The sequence below is a fragment of the Anguilla anguilla genome, chromosome 8 (assembly GCF_013347855.1).
Source record: "Anguilla anguilla isolate fAngAng1 chromosome 8, fAngAng1.pri, whole genome shotgun sequence".
NCBI classification, from domain to species: domain Eukaryota; kingdom Metazoa; phylum Chordata; class Actinopteri; order Anguilliformes; family Anguillidae; genus Anguilla; species Anguilla anguilla.
In genome coordinates, this window is record NC_049208.1 from 40,344,518 (window position 1) to 40,362,355 (window position 17,838).

Here is a 17,838-nt window from a genome sequence, read left to right on the forward strand (position 1 = left end):
GAGCTCGGCCCAGATCACAGCGAGGGGAGCGCAGCGGCAGACACGTGCGGCGAGGGCTTTCTGCTTTCTCTTGTGTCAGACCGTGCGTTTTTCCAGGGCGAAACCGCGGAAGGCTGGGGACAGCGTTCCTCTCCCCGCGGTTAACCCCGGCATCACTTCTTCCTCTCGCAGGACCTGAAGAAGTACGGCGCCACCACCGTGGTCAGGGTGTGCGAGACGACGTACGACAAGACCCCGCTGGAGAAGGACGGGATCACCGTGGTGGTGAGTAGAGGCCGACGAGCCGTCGCCGTGGAGATGCGCGTCCTCCCGTAGCACGCGAGCGCGTTCCCAGCTGACTGGCTGTGTGACTGGCGGAGGGGTTTCAGAGGGGGAAAGGGATGAGCGGGTCCCAAGAGCGCGGAGCCTGACGGCCCTGCCCCGCCTGGCTGAGACCACGCTTTCCTGTGCCTCTTTACGAGACAGCCTTCATGAAAAGGGGCCACACCCACGTGAGGCTTTCTGGGATAGGCACGCGGCCCGTTTAGGCGCAGGGGGCTTTGAAACGTGTTCCTGAACAGAAACCAGACGACCCGTTTGTGCCCAATTACAGGCCGCTCGCCTCTGAGACGGGCCCGGAGACCCGGGGCACTGGCAGCGGCCGTCTGGGGATGGAGTTAATAAAGTGGAGCGGTCGCTGAGAGGAAACGGGCGGGGAGCAGGCCTGTGTCTTTACTCACTGGGGCACCCGCTCGCTCACAGGATCAAAGGTTTATCTTACCCCCCCCTCAGTGGCCTATTTCTCCCAAACCCAGCGTCCCCCCAAGTGAAAAAGCCCTGTTTTTTTTGTTTTTTTTGTAATTGGTAGCATCCCGCCACAGACAGCGGAATAAGCACTGAGTCAGTTTCCAGTGCCAGTGCTTTGGCAGCGAGCGAGGCATTGTTTAAAAAATAAAAAGGTTTTGTTATTTTTTTAGAGGAGAGCCCGGGGAGAGTGCGAGAGAGCGAGAGACAGAGAGAGAGAGAGACGGAGAGAGAGCGAGTGAGACAAACAGATAGACAGAGCGAAAGATGGAGAGAGAGAGAGAGAGAGAGAGACAGAGAGCGAGTGAGAGAAACAGATAGACAGAGACAGAGAGAGAGAGTGACAGCAGCGGCGGAGGGAGAGCCGAGGCGCCCCGCCCTGCTCCGGCGCGGCCCCAGCCTTCCGGGCGGCCGCAACCGTTTCCAATTTCTGCCGTCAACCGTTGCGCCGTTGCCATGGGAGCCGGACGGTCTCCCGGCGAACGAGGCCCGCGCAGCTGCCGCCTCTCTCGCCGTGGCCTCCGCTCTCGTCCCCGCTCGCGCTCCTTCCCCGCGTTCGCCTCAGAGGGGGAGCGGCCACGGCAGCCATGTTGTTGCTCACAGTCCTGTGACCTATGACCCTGCGTTATCTGGAGCATGCAGCGTGCCCTTTCCCGCTGGATTAGGTTGCTGCCAGCGATCCCCGGGTTGTGGTTGGGAGAGGGAGGAGCAGGAGGGACAGCCAAGAGACTTCTGGCAAAGGCTCTTGTGCGATAGCCCCCTGGACTTATCCTGTTTCAATGACGAATTTTCAGTAGAAATCAATACATTTTTACTACAGTGTCACCCGAAATCCAGGCAGTAAATAATTTTTTTTTATGAGTGTTTTCTGAATTCCCACAGCTGCTCTTCTCTGGGGGCAGAGACATGGCTGTTTGTGCACCCTTACCTGGGAAGCACTATCACTGAAACCAGCAACTTGGAAACACCTGTTCATTGGCCACTGAACCATGTATGCGTTCAACCATGGTGGATTTTGTATTTGTTTTACTGTATGTGTTTTTTGGCTGGACTGCAACAGCAGGGCCAGCCCTATAAACGCAAATGTCTGTGACTGAGTGACTGAGTGACTGATGAAGTTACACCATTCCGTTGGTCGGCCTGTTTGGTTCAGCCATATACTAGGTTTTGACCTGGTCTTGTTTTTTGGCTTCTCTGACTGCATGTGGGAAAGGGGATTAAGGAGCAGGAGGGAGACCCTAAAGTTGCTACCCCAGCAGTAATGGCAGTTTTACCCTTGAGCAGGGTGCTTTATCTGAAGTGCCCTGCTTCTGCAGAGCTGTACAAATGAATTACCCCTACGCTGCCCTGCCACTTTATAGCGAGAGAATGGCGTTGTGTGCAAACCCGAAACCAGAGTACTTTTATTAGTTTGTTTACAAATAAGGCTTGGTGTGGCTGACCCGTTCGGTACAACACTGGGAATGGTGTCCGCGTGCTCTGGGGGTTTCCGTGAGCCAGACCGGATCAGTTTGCAGCCTTAAGGCATCCTGCTGAAGACGTGCATAGCGGGGCATCCGAGGAGACGCGTAACCCCCTCCCACCCCCCCCAGGCCCGGGAAGGCGCAGAGCGCGTACGCTGATGTGGGACAGGTGCAGCAGAGGCATGTCCGTCCGAGCGGCGTCCGGTTCCTGAGGAGCGGCCCGTACGGGATTCTGAGAAACGCGGAGGCGTCTCCCCGCGGCGGACACCACCCCCCCCCCCCCTCGCTCCACGCCCGCGTCAGCCCCCCCCCCCCCCCCCCGGGCTCTGTGGATCTGAGAGCTCGCTGGCGGCATTCCAGATGCGGAGACAGGGAGGGGTCCGCTCACCTCTTAAGTCCGGTGGATTTGAAAGTTATTTTGAACCAAATGGATGGGCAGCAGACATGGGAGCGCAGCTCATGATTTTCTCCGCTGTCAGGGCCTCATTTGTTTAAAATGTTTGTTTTTTTGTCCCTAAACTTCTTTTAGACAGGAGATATTAATGCATTTCATTCCTTGAAATTATACTAATAACATTACATTGATAAATGATAGTAATAACTAAAATAGATTTTGGTGTTATGGCCTACTGCTATTTGGGAGGGCAAAACCTGTGATGCGTGTTTCAGTTTCTGGACCCTGACTATGGCTTGTTAGCAGCAGCAGCTCTGTTGTGTGGAGTTACAGTCCTGCCTGAATAACAAAGCCACTTTAAGGGTTGCATGAGTTAGAATGTTTTAAGCACAGAATGGGATTTTGGAGAGCAGTCTGACTTCTCCCTTGGTGTGCGGTACACAGTGAAAGGCTCTTCCCTTGCTGTGTGGTACACAGTGAAAGGCTTCTCTCCTGGTGTGCGGTACACAGTGAAAGGCTTCTCCCTTGCTGTGTGGTACACAGTGAAAGGCTCTTCCCTTGCTGTGCGGTACACAGTGAAAGGCTTCTCCCTTGGTGTGCGGTACACAGTGAAAGGCTCCTCCCTTGGTGTGCGGTACACAGTGAAAGGCTTCTCCCTTGGTGTGTGGTACACAGTGAAAGGCTCCTCCCTTCCTTTGCGGTACACAGTGAAAGGCTCTTCCCTTGGTGTGTGGTACACAGTGAAAGGCTTCTCCCTTGGTGTGTGGTACACAGTGAAAGGCTTCTCCCTTGCTGTGCGGTACACAGTGAAAGGCTTCTCCCTTGGTGTGCGGTACACAGTGAAAGGCTTCTCCCTTGGTGTGTGGTACACAGTGAAAGGCTTCTCCCTTGCTTTGCGGTACACAGTGAAAGGCTCTTCCCTTGGTGTGTGGTACACAGTGAAAGGCTTCTCCCTTGGTGTGTGGTACACAGTGAAAGGCTCCTCCAGGGTGCTGCTGTTTATCACAGCTCTGCTGTTTGCCAGGGCCCTGCAGTCTCAGGGGCTGCTCTGTTGCTTTGGTTGCAGTGCAGGCTTTCACAGCTGAAAGTCTCTAAAGAAAACATAAATATCGCAGCCATGGCATTCAGGAGGGCTTTATGCGGGAGCTCAGGCGTTTGGACAGGAAGTCTCACTCGTGCGTGGCAGGCTGGGGGCTGTACACAGCTAATGCAGTAAGGTGGCGGTGTGTGACGCTGTCGAGCGCGGCGGCTGCCCAGGGTGGCTCTGACGCCGCGGCTGTGCCTCGCTCTCGCCCCGCTCTTTGGCGGGTCCTGGCCGAGCGTCGGAGAAATCTAAAAGGCGGTAAGGATCCGCGCCGCCCGCTCTCCCTGGGATGACCTCACCAGGGCCGGACCGGGACTCGCTTCTGATGACGTCCTGCTTTATGGCCTTAAACGCTAAACACCCGGCTACAGGCCCCGCCCCCCGGGGGCCCTGGGAGGCGTTGCCAAGGCAACTGCCCGTTGTTTGGCAATAAGTGACGGACACCCACTGCAGTGGTGCATGTGTGTTTGTTGGGGGGGGGGCGGGGGGGGGGGGTCAGACCCTATCCCACGGTGCCTCAGGACGAGCAGCAGAGAGCCAGAGATGATGGGATGAGGATATGAGGCTCCCACCTTGGCAGTTATGTTTTTTGAGGGCAGCACAACAAACATTAGCATTCAGATTTAACTCACACAAAGGCTCAGGCCCTCGGCCTCCCTCAGACAGCGTGCTCTGGAAGCTGAGGAGGGCTGTGCCCAAACGTTTCTGAGTCTAAAAACCTATTAAACCCCAACGGTAATGTTGCTGTGCCGTCCCTTTATTCTGCCTAGTTTGGTATTATATATGGGGAGCTGAGCAGACAGGAGTAAAGAGCAGACGGGAGTGAAGTGTGTTGTGTGTGTTCTGCTGTCAGGGCTGTCGCACCTGTGCCCAGAGCATCTGAACGCAGCCCGTGCTGCTGCGCGTGCGCCCGTCTGAAGAGGCTCCTTGCAGATGAGCGTTTTGCTCCTGTTTCCAGGCTGTTTGCTGGACCACTTTGTCAAGTCTTATGCTGCTATGGATTTTGTTGGAATGTGAAAAAGTATGGGGAAAATAAGTACAACTGAAAAAGTCTGTCTTTGAATCTTTTCATGACAATTACAATCCAGAAAATAGTAGCTTGTTTTAAGTTACATTTGGTTGTCAAGGGAAATAGCCCTATTAACAAACCTTGAAATCAGTTAAACTGTCTCACCTTATTGGCAATCTTTTTGTCTTATTTAGCAAATATAGACACAGGAATAAGGTTGTAGGTCTAAATATAGACTAAAATACTTGTTGAGATTGCCTTATTGTTTGGGTTTTGTAGTGTTGTCGCAGGTTCATGCATGTGTGCACCTGAGCCATTAGACATACAGGCTCCAGACAGGAGTGTGCCAACACCCCCAGGGAGATCATTATGAAGATTTCACTCTGTTTTGTGTCTGTCTTTCTGCAAGTGTGTGTGTGTGTGTTTATGCGAGTGAATGTGCGTCAGGGAGGGGTGTGTGTGCGTGTGGGTGTGTATGCGTCCAAGTTTGTGTACGTGCGGGTGCGTATGTGGGTGCATCTGTATGTGCGGACACGTCTGTGTGACCGTACACGCGTGTGTGAGAGTACATGACGGTGTATGTGCCCGTGTACGTGCCTGTACATATGTGTCTGTGTGAGGGTATAAACAGGCATGTCTGTATGTGTGTGTACATTCGTGTCTGTATGTGTGTGTACTTCAGTGTCTGTGTGAGGGCGGCTGTAATGTCTCTCGGGAGTAGCGAGGCAGCAGACGCCTTCCCTCTCTCCTTTTGGGACCAAGCTCACCCCCCCCCCCCCCCCCCCCCCCCACTTCCTCTGCCCCCCCAGGACTGGCCGTTTGACGACGGTGCGCCCCCTCCTTCCAAAATCGTGGAGGACTGGCTCAGCCTGCTGAGGAGCAAGTTCTGCGAGGACCCCGGCTGCTGTGTGGCAGTGCACTGTGTGGCGGGCCTGGGACGGTGAGTGGAAGGCCAGCACACCACCCCCGCACTCGCAGTGGTTCACTCTGAGAAGCTGGGTCAGCTTATGAGGGGCCTGACCTTGCATTCTAGAAAAGGGGGGTCACCAGCTCACACATTCTGCCAAAGGCTGTCAGGCATGTTGTATAACTGAGCGTCCCCTCTGTTTAAAATGTATTACATAATAATGGAAGGGGCTTTTCATAAGTTACTGCCATGTTTCTTTCGCATTGATAGACGTTAGTTACCAAGGCCACATACCATTACCTTAAAAATTGATTTTACAGTCTGAACTGAAAAGCATTCACATTTTTCTAGAGACGTTGCCAACACCTTTCATGAATCACACAGAATGTGTAGAAGGTTCCATCGTGTTCGGTGCACCTGTGTTCTGGTGGTTGTGGCCAAGGGTGCCTGTAGGGCACAGTAGGTTCCCACTCACGGACTCACTGACTCTCTGACTTGCTCACTCACTGACTCACTGACTCACTCACTGACTCGCTGACTCGTCCCGCGGTTCACTCATTGACCCAGAATCCCAAGCAGGGAAGCAGTGGTGCGAATCTTTATTGCGATACATGACTGAGTGAGACCCAGCTGCTCGCGGACTCAGCTTGCCAAACACTCGTCTACCGGACATCCCCACCCAACTTCCCAAGCACGCTCACATCCACCTATCTTCCCAAACACTGTCAACGTGACGTCCCAAGTGCTCACACCTCTTTTGTGTGCTCAGTACATTTCACAGCCCCGGTCTGCACATCTTCTCCTAACGTTAGACTCCCTTTAAAACAAAGACGCTACGCCAAAATCAGCTATTGCTAATGGTGCAGTAACAGCAGTAAAAGTAATACCCTGTTCTTAATTAGACGTGCACTGGGTGAGTGCTGAAGACAAAACAGGAAAGGATTTATCAGCCTCCACTCTCTGTGCCCTATAAACGCGTGAGTGTCCCCTACCCTTTTTGGTCGTGCCCAAATCCGCCCCCGTCGGAGCTGCCTAATGCCGTTTAATTGAATCTGCTGTTCCTCGCCGATATTTATTTATAACCGGAGGAACCCTTCCTCTTCGTGCAAGCGGTAATTAGATGGGGCTATTAGAGGAGGCCGGCCAGTTGGACGAGGCTGTCCCTTTTATTAGCTGCTGGGCAGTCGGGACATAACATGGAGCTACCCCCTCCCATATCCCCCCCCCCCACCGCCCCCGCCACATTCACCTCGTTTCGCGGACTGGTAGAGCCCCATCTCTGACGCACTTCGCCCTTCCTTAGGGACCCTTCCACAGCCCTTGAAAGGGTGCCAGCCCTACTCTGCTTTATTTATTTTCGTAATATTCAGATGGGAAACATTCACTTGCTGTCAGCATGGTGGGGAGGGGGAGGGGGAGGTCCATGTGAAGATATTTGGATTTAAGTACCCTGAACCCTGGAACCGCGACCACTGTGCGTCAGCACATTTTGACGTGTTCGCCGAGTCCGCGAATTTTTTTTGTTTTTTTATACTCCTAGAACTTGAGATGTTTATGGTTTTGCAGAGCTCTCGCGTGTCCATCCCAGCGGAGAGCCCAAACCAAAACAATGAAACGACTCCCGAGTTTGTGACAAAACAGCGCTTTTCTCCCCTTCTCGGTCCTTATTAGGAAGCAGAAACGGGAGACGCGGCTGCAGTTAAGCCCCGGGCCTGCCTGGATTCACATGGTCCGGTCCGCTCCGCGCCGGGGCCTCGGGCAGCCTCTGGCTTTTATAAGCGCGTGGGTGAGCGGCCAATCACAGCAGGCCGCTGGCTTTACCGAAAACACTCTGGAGTCCCCCCCCCCCCGCCTCTTTTCCCTGACCTGTCGTCACACGGAGGCCATAAGGCCGCCGCCTCTGATCCGCAGCTCCTCCGTTTAGACAGTCCGCTCGCTCGTTACTCCCCAGAAGAAGCGCTCGCTGTGCCGCGGGGCCCCGCGCAAGGTTCCGCCCGCAGGAAACCCCGTGTTCGCATGCACTGGACGGCGCTGTCGCTCTGGGACGCAGGGCAGCTGTCAAAGAGCCAGATTTACTAAACGCTTTTGACTGCTTTTCGAGAGCAAAAGCAGTCCCTACCACGTTGAACACTGGACTTAATAATCAGTCGCGGTTGGTCAAAAACGCTATTAGGGTGTGGTTTGCAAGGATTAGGTCACTCTGCGACTTTCCTTTCAATGCCTAAATCTGTTCAATCATATGTTTACTTGGGCTGACTGAGCTAAAACCGGGAGAGATGTTTTTATTAGATGTGTCAGGTATTCTAAGGAAGTCTATTTGACTAAACAATACTTCATTTGTGATTGTCCTCTTTGCACATGGATATTAAGAACTTGTCAAAGCATTTGCTGAGAGCTGATGTGACAGCTCAGTGGTTCTCAACCTCGGTCCTGGGGGCCCACTATGTATGCTGGTTTTCGTTCCAACCACAATTGCAATCTCAGAATTTTAACAAGCTGTTCATTTTGCTTAATTAGATGTTTTTTGTGTTAAGAGGAATGATTTACCCACTTAAGCCACATTATGTCAGAAACTGCTATGCATGGCATGAAGAATGAAATCCCATTGTGTCATTGTGTTGCTTTTTAAGTGATTGCAAACAATCACTTAAAAAGAGGCAACATTTTTAACAGGTCAAATTAACGAGGGGAATTAATAGGCTCCTAATTAGGTTGCTGAACTCATGTGTTTAAGTGCATAATATTTCCCTTAAACTAATTAGCACAATACAGGTATGACTCATTATCATTTTCTTTGTTTTTGAATTCTTTGTTATCTGTCAAATTATTAGATTTAGTGGCCAGGTGTCCACACTTTTCCCAATTAGGAACCTGTTGATTTGCCTCAGTCTTCATTTTGATTAGTTAAAAAGTTTTTTTAACCTCTTTACGTAATCGTCTACAATATAGCACAATGTGATTATGGGACTTTTATTCTTTATGGCACGCATAGCTATTTCTGACACAAGGTGGCTTAAGTGGGCAAATAATCCCTCTGACATGAGAAGCACCTAATTAAGGAAAAATAAGAGCTTGTTACAATTCCGGGATTGCAATTGTGGATGGAACGAAAATCAGCATACACAGTGGGCCCCCGGGACCGAGGTTGAGAACCATTGACATATCTCACGTTCTATAAAAGCCATGTTAATAAGGAGCTCTGTCTCCCAAACATGGCTGCAGGTCATGCAATCAACTTCTTTTTATGCTAATCACTGCTCATTTATTCTCAGATAGGTTATAATATGAAAATTATATTTGTTTCATTGAAAGGAAGAAGGACCTCTTTTGGCCAATCCATAATCAGCAAACAGTTAGTATAAAAACACAGTTCTGAATGCCATGCCATAGGCTGTGTCCGTTCAGTTGGGTATGAAATAAATAGCGAACCCAGATTTACATTGAACTCTGCGTCCTTCTCCAGTCACAAGTTCAACTATGTCTGTTCCTTCCACGTCCGTGGCTTTCTATTTTGCATGGATCACTCCACCTGTTGTTCTGTCGCCTCGGACTACCGCATGAGTCTCTTTCCATTCCTTGTGTATGCCACATCATGCCATCTTTACGTTAATAAATTTACCATTCATTTAGTTACTCTGAATGGATTTTGTTTATGATGCTTCAGGGCATTCTCAATCGAGTAAGGGGAATTGGAAGCCTTTATAATACTTAAGAATAAGAGACAAAGCGCTCTTTTACACTCCGGGAAAGAAGGTGGTACTGGACCCAAATGGCTGCTGACGCCAGATTGGCGCGTGGCCTGTCCCACTCTGTTCGCTATTTGCTGTATAAATGCTGTTTACTTGCACAACGCCGATCGCTTACCTGGCATGTTCTTTGCAGGGCTCCTGTGCTGGTGGCCTTAGCGCTGATCGAAAGCGGAATGAAGTATGAGGACGCCATTCAGTTCATCAGGCAGTAAGTAAAGGGCGCGCGACGAGCCCTTTCGGCTGGTAGCAGCATCCGCGAGCTGTGGGCAGCGAACACTGTAGGAGTATTCACACACAAGATAGCCTACGTCGTACATTGAATTTTTTAGATAGTTGGTTGTAAGAGGAAACCTTGTGGTTCAAGAATGTAATTATCGCGAACATCTTCCGCCGTCTTAACTTGGTTTTGTCCAGTCCGCGCTTGTGCCAACAGAAGCTGAATTCGTTTACTTTTAAAAAGCGAATGTATGTAGCAACACTTCTGCATATTTTTTAAAATTATTTTTTGATTATTGGTTAATTTATGCCTTTTTGTTGCAGGAAGCGCAGGGGGGCTATCAACAGCAAACAGCTGACATACCTGGAGAAGTACCGACCCAAACAGAGACTGCGCTACAAAGACCCCCATCTCCTCAAGAGCAAGTGCTGCATCATGTGACTCCCGGTCTCCCGCCGACAGATTCGGCAGGTTGTTTGGGTAAACGGACAGATAACGGACCGCAACGCACTTTGACTCCGAACTCTGGATTTGAAGCGAAGAGCTTCCCTCCCAGCACTCCCGGGAAGTGTGACAAACTCTTCCTCGTTTCAGGTCTGGCCGGAGACCGGCCATTAGAATTAGAATTCGTTTTTATTTTGTATGAATTAATCGTGAGTGCTGGCTAACCCCACCAGCCTGCCGAAGTTAACCTGAACCGCCGTGCATTTCTGATGTCCTTCAGTCGCACGCGCCTCCCGCCACATCACACAGACCCTTCCGCCTGCGGGCGAGCGCAGTGGCTGCGTTAGCCGGACTAATTAACTCACAGCGCCTGCGTTAGCCGCCGTGTGCGGTCAGCAGGCATAGGGTAAATTAATTAGCGGGACTTTTTTGTCGTCTGTGTGTTCACTTCTGCTCTCGCTTTGCCAGGATGGCCGTTTTCACGAACTTGCCGCCGCAGTCGTCACGAGTTTTTTTTTTTTATGTATCAGAGTTCACTCCTCAACATATCCTTTCTTATTGTCCCAAGAGTGGGACTTGGGGCATGGGGATTGTGATGTATCGAGCGGGGATCTAATTATTGGGTGTGGTGGTGAGGAAGGGGCGTGTGTGTATTTCTATAGATTTATTTTTCTCTTCACATGTTTTTGCACAAGATACTACAGGATTAGGACAGTTTACCCCAGTGGCTCAGTGTCGGACTGCGGGTGGGTGTTCAGCGCAGCTGGCTGTCCTCGAGTCTCAGAGACAATCTGAGATCACAGCTCTCCTGTCATCCTTGTCCGTGATTTGTCGTCACCTGCGGCTGGCTACTGACTGTGGGAGGGAACTTCCTGTTGATTTCTGTCTGCCTTGGAAGAGAGCCACTTCTGATATATGGAAATAATAAAGTAAGATTACTGTTTCAGTTGTGGGTTTTTTTTTCTTTAGTGTGTGGCTGTGTTGTGAATTAGGGCAAATTTATTAAAGGGGTTTCTGAGTTGGTCTATCTTCAGCAGCATCACATCAGCTGGTTTTGCTCACTGGTCCACTTTGATTTCTGAAAAGGCCTGAAGTAACAAACTGCTGCCATCTAGTGGACAATTGTTGTCTGAGCAGTACAATAATTAACTCCATGTCCAGGAAACACAGAATGACCCTTGTTTATTTATTTACTGCATTTAGTGGACTGGGACAATGCACAGTAATTAACATATCTGTGTTAGTGCCAGCCAAAAGGATCCAGATTCAGCTGAGCAGCCACTTTCTGTAGGGCCTGTACAGGCTTTAACAGATGAAATGATGCAAGTGTTTTTACGCAACTCAAACTGGAGATGAACATACTTGATTTTGTCACAAAGGTAGTTTTTATGATATTGTAAAATTTTTATGGAATGCTTATTTCTATTACCATAGCAGTGTTCTTATTTTATGCATGAACCCACAAACAGACCATCCCCCTGTATTATAAACTCTGCTTTGACTAACTCCAGTCACCTGATGTGCTCTTATCCTGTTGCCACAGAAACGGCCACCAAACTTGCGGCAGGACAATGTGACAAAGCTTTCAAAAGCTATTCAAAAAGAAAATGAGGAATAAGCTCATATATCCTGGAACTGCAAATACTAATTCTCCTAAACCAGGGGAATACCAGTGGCCCAGAATTAGCCTCCAGTTAGTAGATATTTCTGGCCTTTTTCTAGGTCATTGGTTTACATTATAACATTCATCATTGTTATGTTTAGTCCTGGTCTTTAATGTTGTGTCAATGTTCAGTACATAATTTGAGACACATAAACTATGTTATAAACAGTCAGCCTGTCTGGCCTGACAATACAAGGCGCATGACCATATCACAGAGATTTGAGGTATTTTTTATTTTATTTTGTGAGGTTACACTGCCTTGCTTTGACCTGAAATGCTCCCCTAGGGACCAATCCGGAGTTCCAGCTTCCCCGGCCCACATTCCTAAGCTGTAAGACAGTGAAAAAGGCCGCGTACCCCGTCAGGTAATGGGGGAAGGGGGGGGGAGTACTGCAGGCCGCTTGGCCTCCAGGAGGTCACTGACGTCAGCGAGGCGGAGCGGCTTCCCCTACGCTCTGTACTCCCATCCTCTTCCTTAGCTTGCTGCCACTCACCTTTTGTTCTCTTCCACCGGGGGATGTTGACCTTGCTCCCTCTGGAAAAACCCAGCTGTTAAAGAATTCCAAAGTCCGTGGTTCACTCCAAAAAAATCTCGGCCTTTGATTAGAAAGCCTCCCTCGGGTTTTCATCGGGCAACGTGACAAAAAAGTGACCCCCCGAAAGCAATGTGGCAGCTATTCATCTTAACCTGATCACATCCAGCTGAGCCAAAGGCATTACAGACTCGTGTCGTAAATATAACGCTCTCCGCTCAGCTGGATCTCGGTTTGGTGAGAAAGAAACTGCTACACTGCGCAGCAGTTCTTCATTACAATCTGAGAATGGGACTAAGAGCAGTTGAGGTGCTGGACTCTGTGACAGATCGCTGAGCTTCCCTCTGTCTGTCGCAGGCCTCGGCCCGAGCGCAGGGCGAGGTCAGGAGCGCCCCCTGCAGGGCGAGGTCAGGAGCGCCTCCGCGGGTCTCTCACAGGTGTTCCGTTCCCCCCCGGGTCGAGCGGACAGGTGCACTGACGAAGGATCATAGCAACAGGAGCCGGGGAAACGAAGCGGGGATGATCGCGTGTGCCGTTGGGGAGCGTGATGAATTTGGGGCTGGATCCACTTCTGGGCGTGTACAGGGCGGACTGGGTGGTGTCCCCGTCACTGCGCTGCAGCTGACGCTCCCTTAAAGCTTTGTAGGAAACTGGGTAGAACCTCAAAGCTAAGCGAGGACCTGATCGTTCAAACTAGTATTTATGCATTTATTTTTATGTACACCTTGTTCTGTGATATATCACAGTATTAAATACTATAAAAGTTCCAACCAGGGAATTCAAGGGAAAGATTATATACAGCACACATCCTGGTAATTAAGATAATAGCATTTAGTTACGAAAGTATGAGAACATGCTGTTATGCTACGACTCTGCGACATGGTGAACAATAACTGTGGTAAATGGACTGCATTTATATAGCACATTTTCCAGCATTTACTGCACGAAGCACGTTACAGTGAATGCCTCTCATTCACCCATTCATGCACACACAAACGACGAAAGGCAGCCACTCAAGGCACCAACCCTCTCGTCGTGAGCAATCGGGGTTGCGAGTCTTGCTCAAGGACACTTGGACACACCCAGAAGATTAACAGACAGCCAGACGAACTCTCCGGTTGCCAGACGACCGCTCTACCTCCTGAGCTAATTCCGCCCCAGCCCATAACTACGGTAGGAATGGAGAAAGTGGTAAAAAAAAAAACACTGAGAACTGCTTTCTGAGGACGAAGTGTGACGTCAGCAGGGTCTGTATGAACTGTGGCCACCCCTGCAGTGGGACAGCGGCCTGGGTCACTGAACTGACTCTACCCCCGCAGGGGAGCTCGCGTTCCAGCCGGTAGGAGCGCGGGACTTTCCGCCGCACCTGCCCGTGATCTGAGCCCCATTCATCCGGCCAATGGAAACGGTGGGACGAGGGTTGGGTTTCTGTGCCGCGCGGTTCACCCTCCTCACCTCAAGGGAGCGGGAGCCAACCAGAAAGCACCCGGAAAACAGAGGAGGAGCCTGCTCCACATAACCGCTCCCCCAAACCACACAAATAAAGGTCTTGCGTATCAAATTAAAGGGCTTTCCTTGCAACTGTAGCCCCTTTGTGACCGAAGTTGGGGAAATTCCACCCCCCACCACGCCGCACAGTGCAGCAACTGTCATTAGAACAGCCCAACGGACTAACGTAAAACTCACCATTACGCGTGCCAGCATTCCTCCAAAACCACTGGTCGATAAGGGACTTCATTTTTTCATTTCAGTGACATTGAGTATTCATTGGACTCGATGAAGAGGACAGCTGCATTAATCCCCACCTGTCATCTCTTTCGGTGACCTCCGCGTTTCCCAGGGGAAATTGGCATTCCTCCGCTGATGTCTGCTACACAATCGCAACAATTCAAACTTGAATTGCAGCAGATAAACGTGAATGAAAATCCACGAAACCGCACCTTCAGATGTCTGCGATAGAGATCTAAACCGCGAACGGCTCTGGTCTGTTGCATAACGGGGGCCAGCCGAGGCTGGTAATTGAATCACGAGCCCTTTCTGAAGCGGAGGGAAAGCGCTAGCTCTACTCGACGGAAAGGAGAGACTGCTTACTGCTCCCTGAGGATATTGACTCTAAACGAGAGCAGGTCTGAGGTGTGTCGGGCAAACATCCTGTAGAGCCTACAGCGCTTTCTTCAGTATCTGATGTCTGCTGGTCGGTCATCTCCTTGTCATCCAAACTATCTCCACAACATCACATGACATATCCCTCTCCGAAAGAACTTTTACTTCCAAGCCCCATTGAACCACAGGCAATGAGAAAAGTGTGTGGTCCTTCACCATACTTCCAGCCACAAGCTGGTGCCCGATTGCCTGACTGAATGTTGTTGTAGGAATGCCTTTGCTCAGTCATTAGTATGTTACTGACTACACACAATATATTATATATGACCAAATCAGATGTCCATCAGCCAGATGGCATGGGTCTCCACCAGGGGGGCACCCGAGGGCAGCTTCAGGGGAATGGCCGGCCGGCGGTGTGGGGCGGGGCCCCCTCGCCCCCGACTCTCGCCCCGCAGCCAGCAGGTGACGCTTCCTGTTTTGCCGCGGCCCGGCAAGACGCAAGCTGGCCTCCGCTCATCTCCTGTTTCCACCGCGACCTTCCGTCCACCCCGCATCCTCCCCGCATCCTCCCAACTTCCTTTCGGGTAAGAGACGCGCCGCTGGAGAGGGACGTGGCTTCCAGCGAGCTCATCAGCCAGCCCTGGGGGTTTTCCATGTTTACTGCCTTCAGTGAAGTCATTCAGTGAAAGGCACACTGGGTAAAAAGGAGCAATCACACTGCACATTCAAGAGCCCATTGAGTACATTTATTCATTTCTGTGTTTTATTACATTACTGAGTATATCAGACCTGTATATGCACAACTGTCTAATTTGAAAATGCTTGAATAGCGTTGCTTTCATGGCTATTGCTTGACTGTAAATCCCACTTGGACAATAATAACGGAAGGAGTCATTCATGGCTATTTCTACAATAGGCTAGATGTGCAACCCATTCCCGCCCTTAAGAAAAACTTCCATTGAATCACGGGGCTTTTTCGCAGAACTCGGTGAGAGGAGCTTGCTGGGTTGACAGCGGGGGACACCGAAGACGATGAAAGCCCGTGTGCGGGGGCGAAGGGGGACGAGGCTGTTCGGCCTCCGGGGAAAGCGGGCCTCCGAGCGTTGGAACAAAGACCCTGTTCTCCCACAGACCCCGTTCCCTCCTTCCCCAGGGTGGGCTGCCATTAGCAGCTCTTCCCCTCACAGGAAAGCCCCGACAGAGCATTAGCGGAGACGGCCACACACACACACCGACAAACACGCATACAGACACACACACGTTCACACACACACACACGCATACAGACACACACACACCGACACACACACCTACCGACACACACACACACACACATACAGACACACACACACACGCATACAGACACACACACACCGACACTCACACACACGCATACAGACACACACACACACACGCATACAGACACACACACACACTCACACACAGGCATACAGACACACGCACGCACGCAAGCACGCACAGACACACACCCACACGCATACACACACACACACACACACACACACACACACATACATACAGACACACGCACGCACGCAGACACACACCCACACGCATACACACACACACACACACACACACACAAACACACAAACACACACACACATGCATACAGACACACACACACACACACACACACACACACACACACTCACACACACGCATACAGACACACACACACACACACACACACACACACAAACACACAAACACACACACACATACAGACACACACACTCACACACACCCACACTGACACATACACACACACACTCACACTCGAACACACACACAGCAGTCCCACTACACCGGTGTACGTTACACGCCTTCAATGGCTGCCGCGGCGGGGAGCAGGCCGAAGCAGACGTGAAACCGCCGCTTTGTCCTCAAACAGGCCGGCCGCGCCGCTGCCCTCCTCCTCAAACTCAAAGCTGGGTCCATCGGCGCCGCCTGCACAGTCATTGCCTAAGTAGGACAGGAAAGGCCCTCTGGAAGGCCCACAGACGGACCGAGTGGCCGAGTGGAAAAGGTGAGATATCATTATGTCCCCATATCTTGGTCCTGAGCAACATTTATAAATATCAGAGGTAATTCTCAAAGGGTAATTCTGGATGGGTTTATTCTTCGGGCAACGAGTTGCCCACGGCTTCGTGCCCATGGCGCAGAATTGCATTGTGGGAAGGAGTCAGGCCGTAGGAGACGGTTAACACCCATTTATACTTGATCAGCCAAGTGTGCTTAAGGACATAAATTGTATCAACCAATGATCAGTTAGAATCGAAACGGATTCAATTTGCAGGCCGGTTAGAGCCCAATTTCAGGGGGGTAGATTCACATTTCACAAATATGCCCATTTTTTCCCAGCCATAACAAGCGCTCTATTGTTCGCTTCCAAATTAATCGGAGTAGTCCCTCCAGATAGCGAACTGATTGGACTGTTTTCCGCTGCTCTCGCTGCCCGGGGGAACAGGGACTCCAGTGAAAGATGCGTCTCAGAGCGGGCTTGACAAGGGTCCAGCGCGGCGGGGCCTTGATGACGCTCGCCAAGCCGATGCAACCGGAGCGGCGGCGGCGGCGGTGGGCTCGGGGCGCGGCCGGGGCAGACACACACACACACACACACACACACGCCGCCAGAGCTGCCCGCGGCGCACACCACAGGACCTGGCAGCAGGTCTGGCCCCACCGTCCGGCGGGAGACGACGGCTAATCCGCCCCAGCTTCCCCCTACGCCCCTAACCGCCATATTAATCTCGCCCGCAAGAGTCACATCGTTAAACTGCACGCATGTACACCAGCAAGCTTCTGTTTTTATGCGTGCTGTCATACATGTGAAAAAATTCTCACTGGTAGTATTCCAAGAAAAAAAAAAAGGGGGGGAGGTTCTTCTAACATTATGCCCTTGGGTATTTAATGTCTACCTTTAAGGCGTGTTTAATGCACACAGCAAACCCGTGTTAATTTTTAAATCCACCAGGGACATTAAACGCAGGAAAATCAATAGCACGGTATCAGCCGGCCCAGTATCCTCTTCATAAGCGCACATGCACCTAATCCTTCAGCGGCTCATGTTGCCCATAAGATCTGTCAATCATCTCTTTAATAATTCAATTGAACAAAACGGCCCAGTGAATTATTTAGCAGAGCTCCCTACTTGCACAGGTAGGACAGTCGAGACATGAAGCTCTTCTGTTCCAACTGTACAATTGAAGGTAGGAGCTTCTTTTTCCTCATTGTCTCAGCAATTTAGAGATATCTGCTCTGCTTGTATGTGTGTGTGTGTGTGTGTGTGTGTGTGTGTGCGCATACCGAGGGAGCGAGTGAGAGTATGAGAGAGAGAGAGAGAGAGAGAGAGAGAAAGAGCAAGACAGAAACAGCTTTACAAATGCACTCCAAATGATTTAGAATTGGAGATGACAGTCTTGATGGTCAAGCTTAGCAAAGTAAGAAATGCGTTGTCTGCTTTAG

General features: G+C 50.8%; 1 protein-coding gene across 4 annotated transcripts in view; it reads left to right on the forward strand.

Moving 5' to 3' along the window:
* The window catches only part of LOC118234317 (protein tyrosine phosphatase type IVA 3-like), a 53,843-nt gene extending 42,847 nt beyond the window's left edge, over nt 1–10,996 (forward strand). For all 4 annotated transcript variants that reach the window (XM_035430757.1, XM_035430759.1, XM_035430758.1 and 1 more), the window contains 4 exons: nt 172–264; nt 5,543–5,673; nt 9,523–9,597; nt 9,930–10,996. In XM_035430757.1, coding sequence (XP_035286648.1) covers nt 172–264; nt 5,543–5,673; nt 9,523–9,597; nt 9,930–10,047 — 417 coding nt within the window. In that variant the 3' untranslated portion in view covers nt 10,048–10,996. The remainder of the gene's footprint in view (nt 1–171; nt 265–5,542; nt 5,674–9,522; nt 9,598–9,929) is intronic.
* The last annotated feature ends 6,842 nt before the right edge of the window (nt 10,997–17,838 follow it).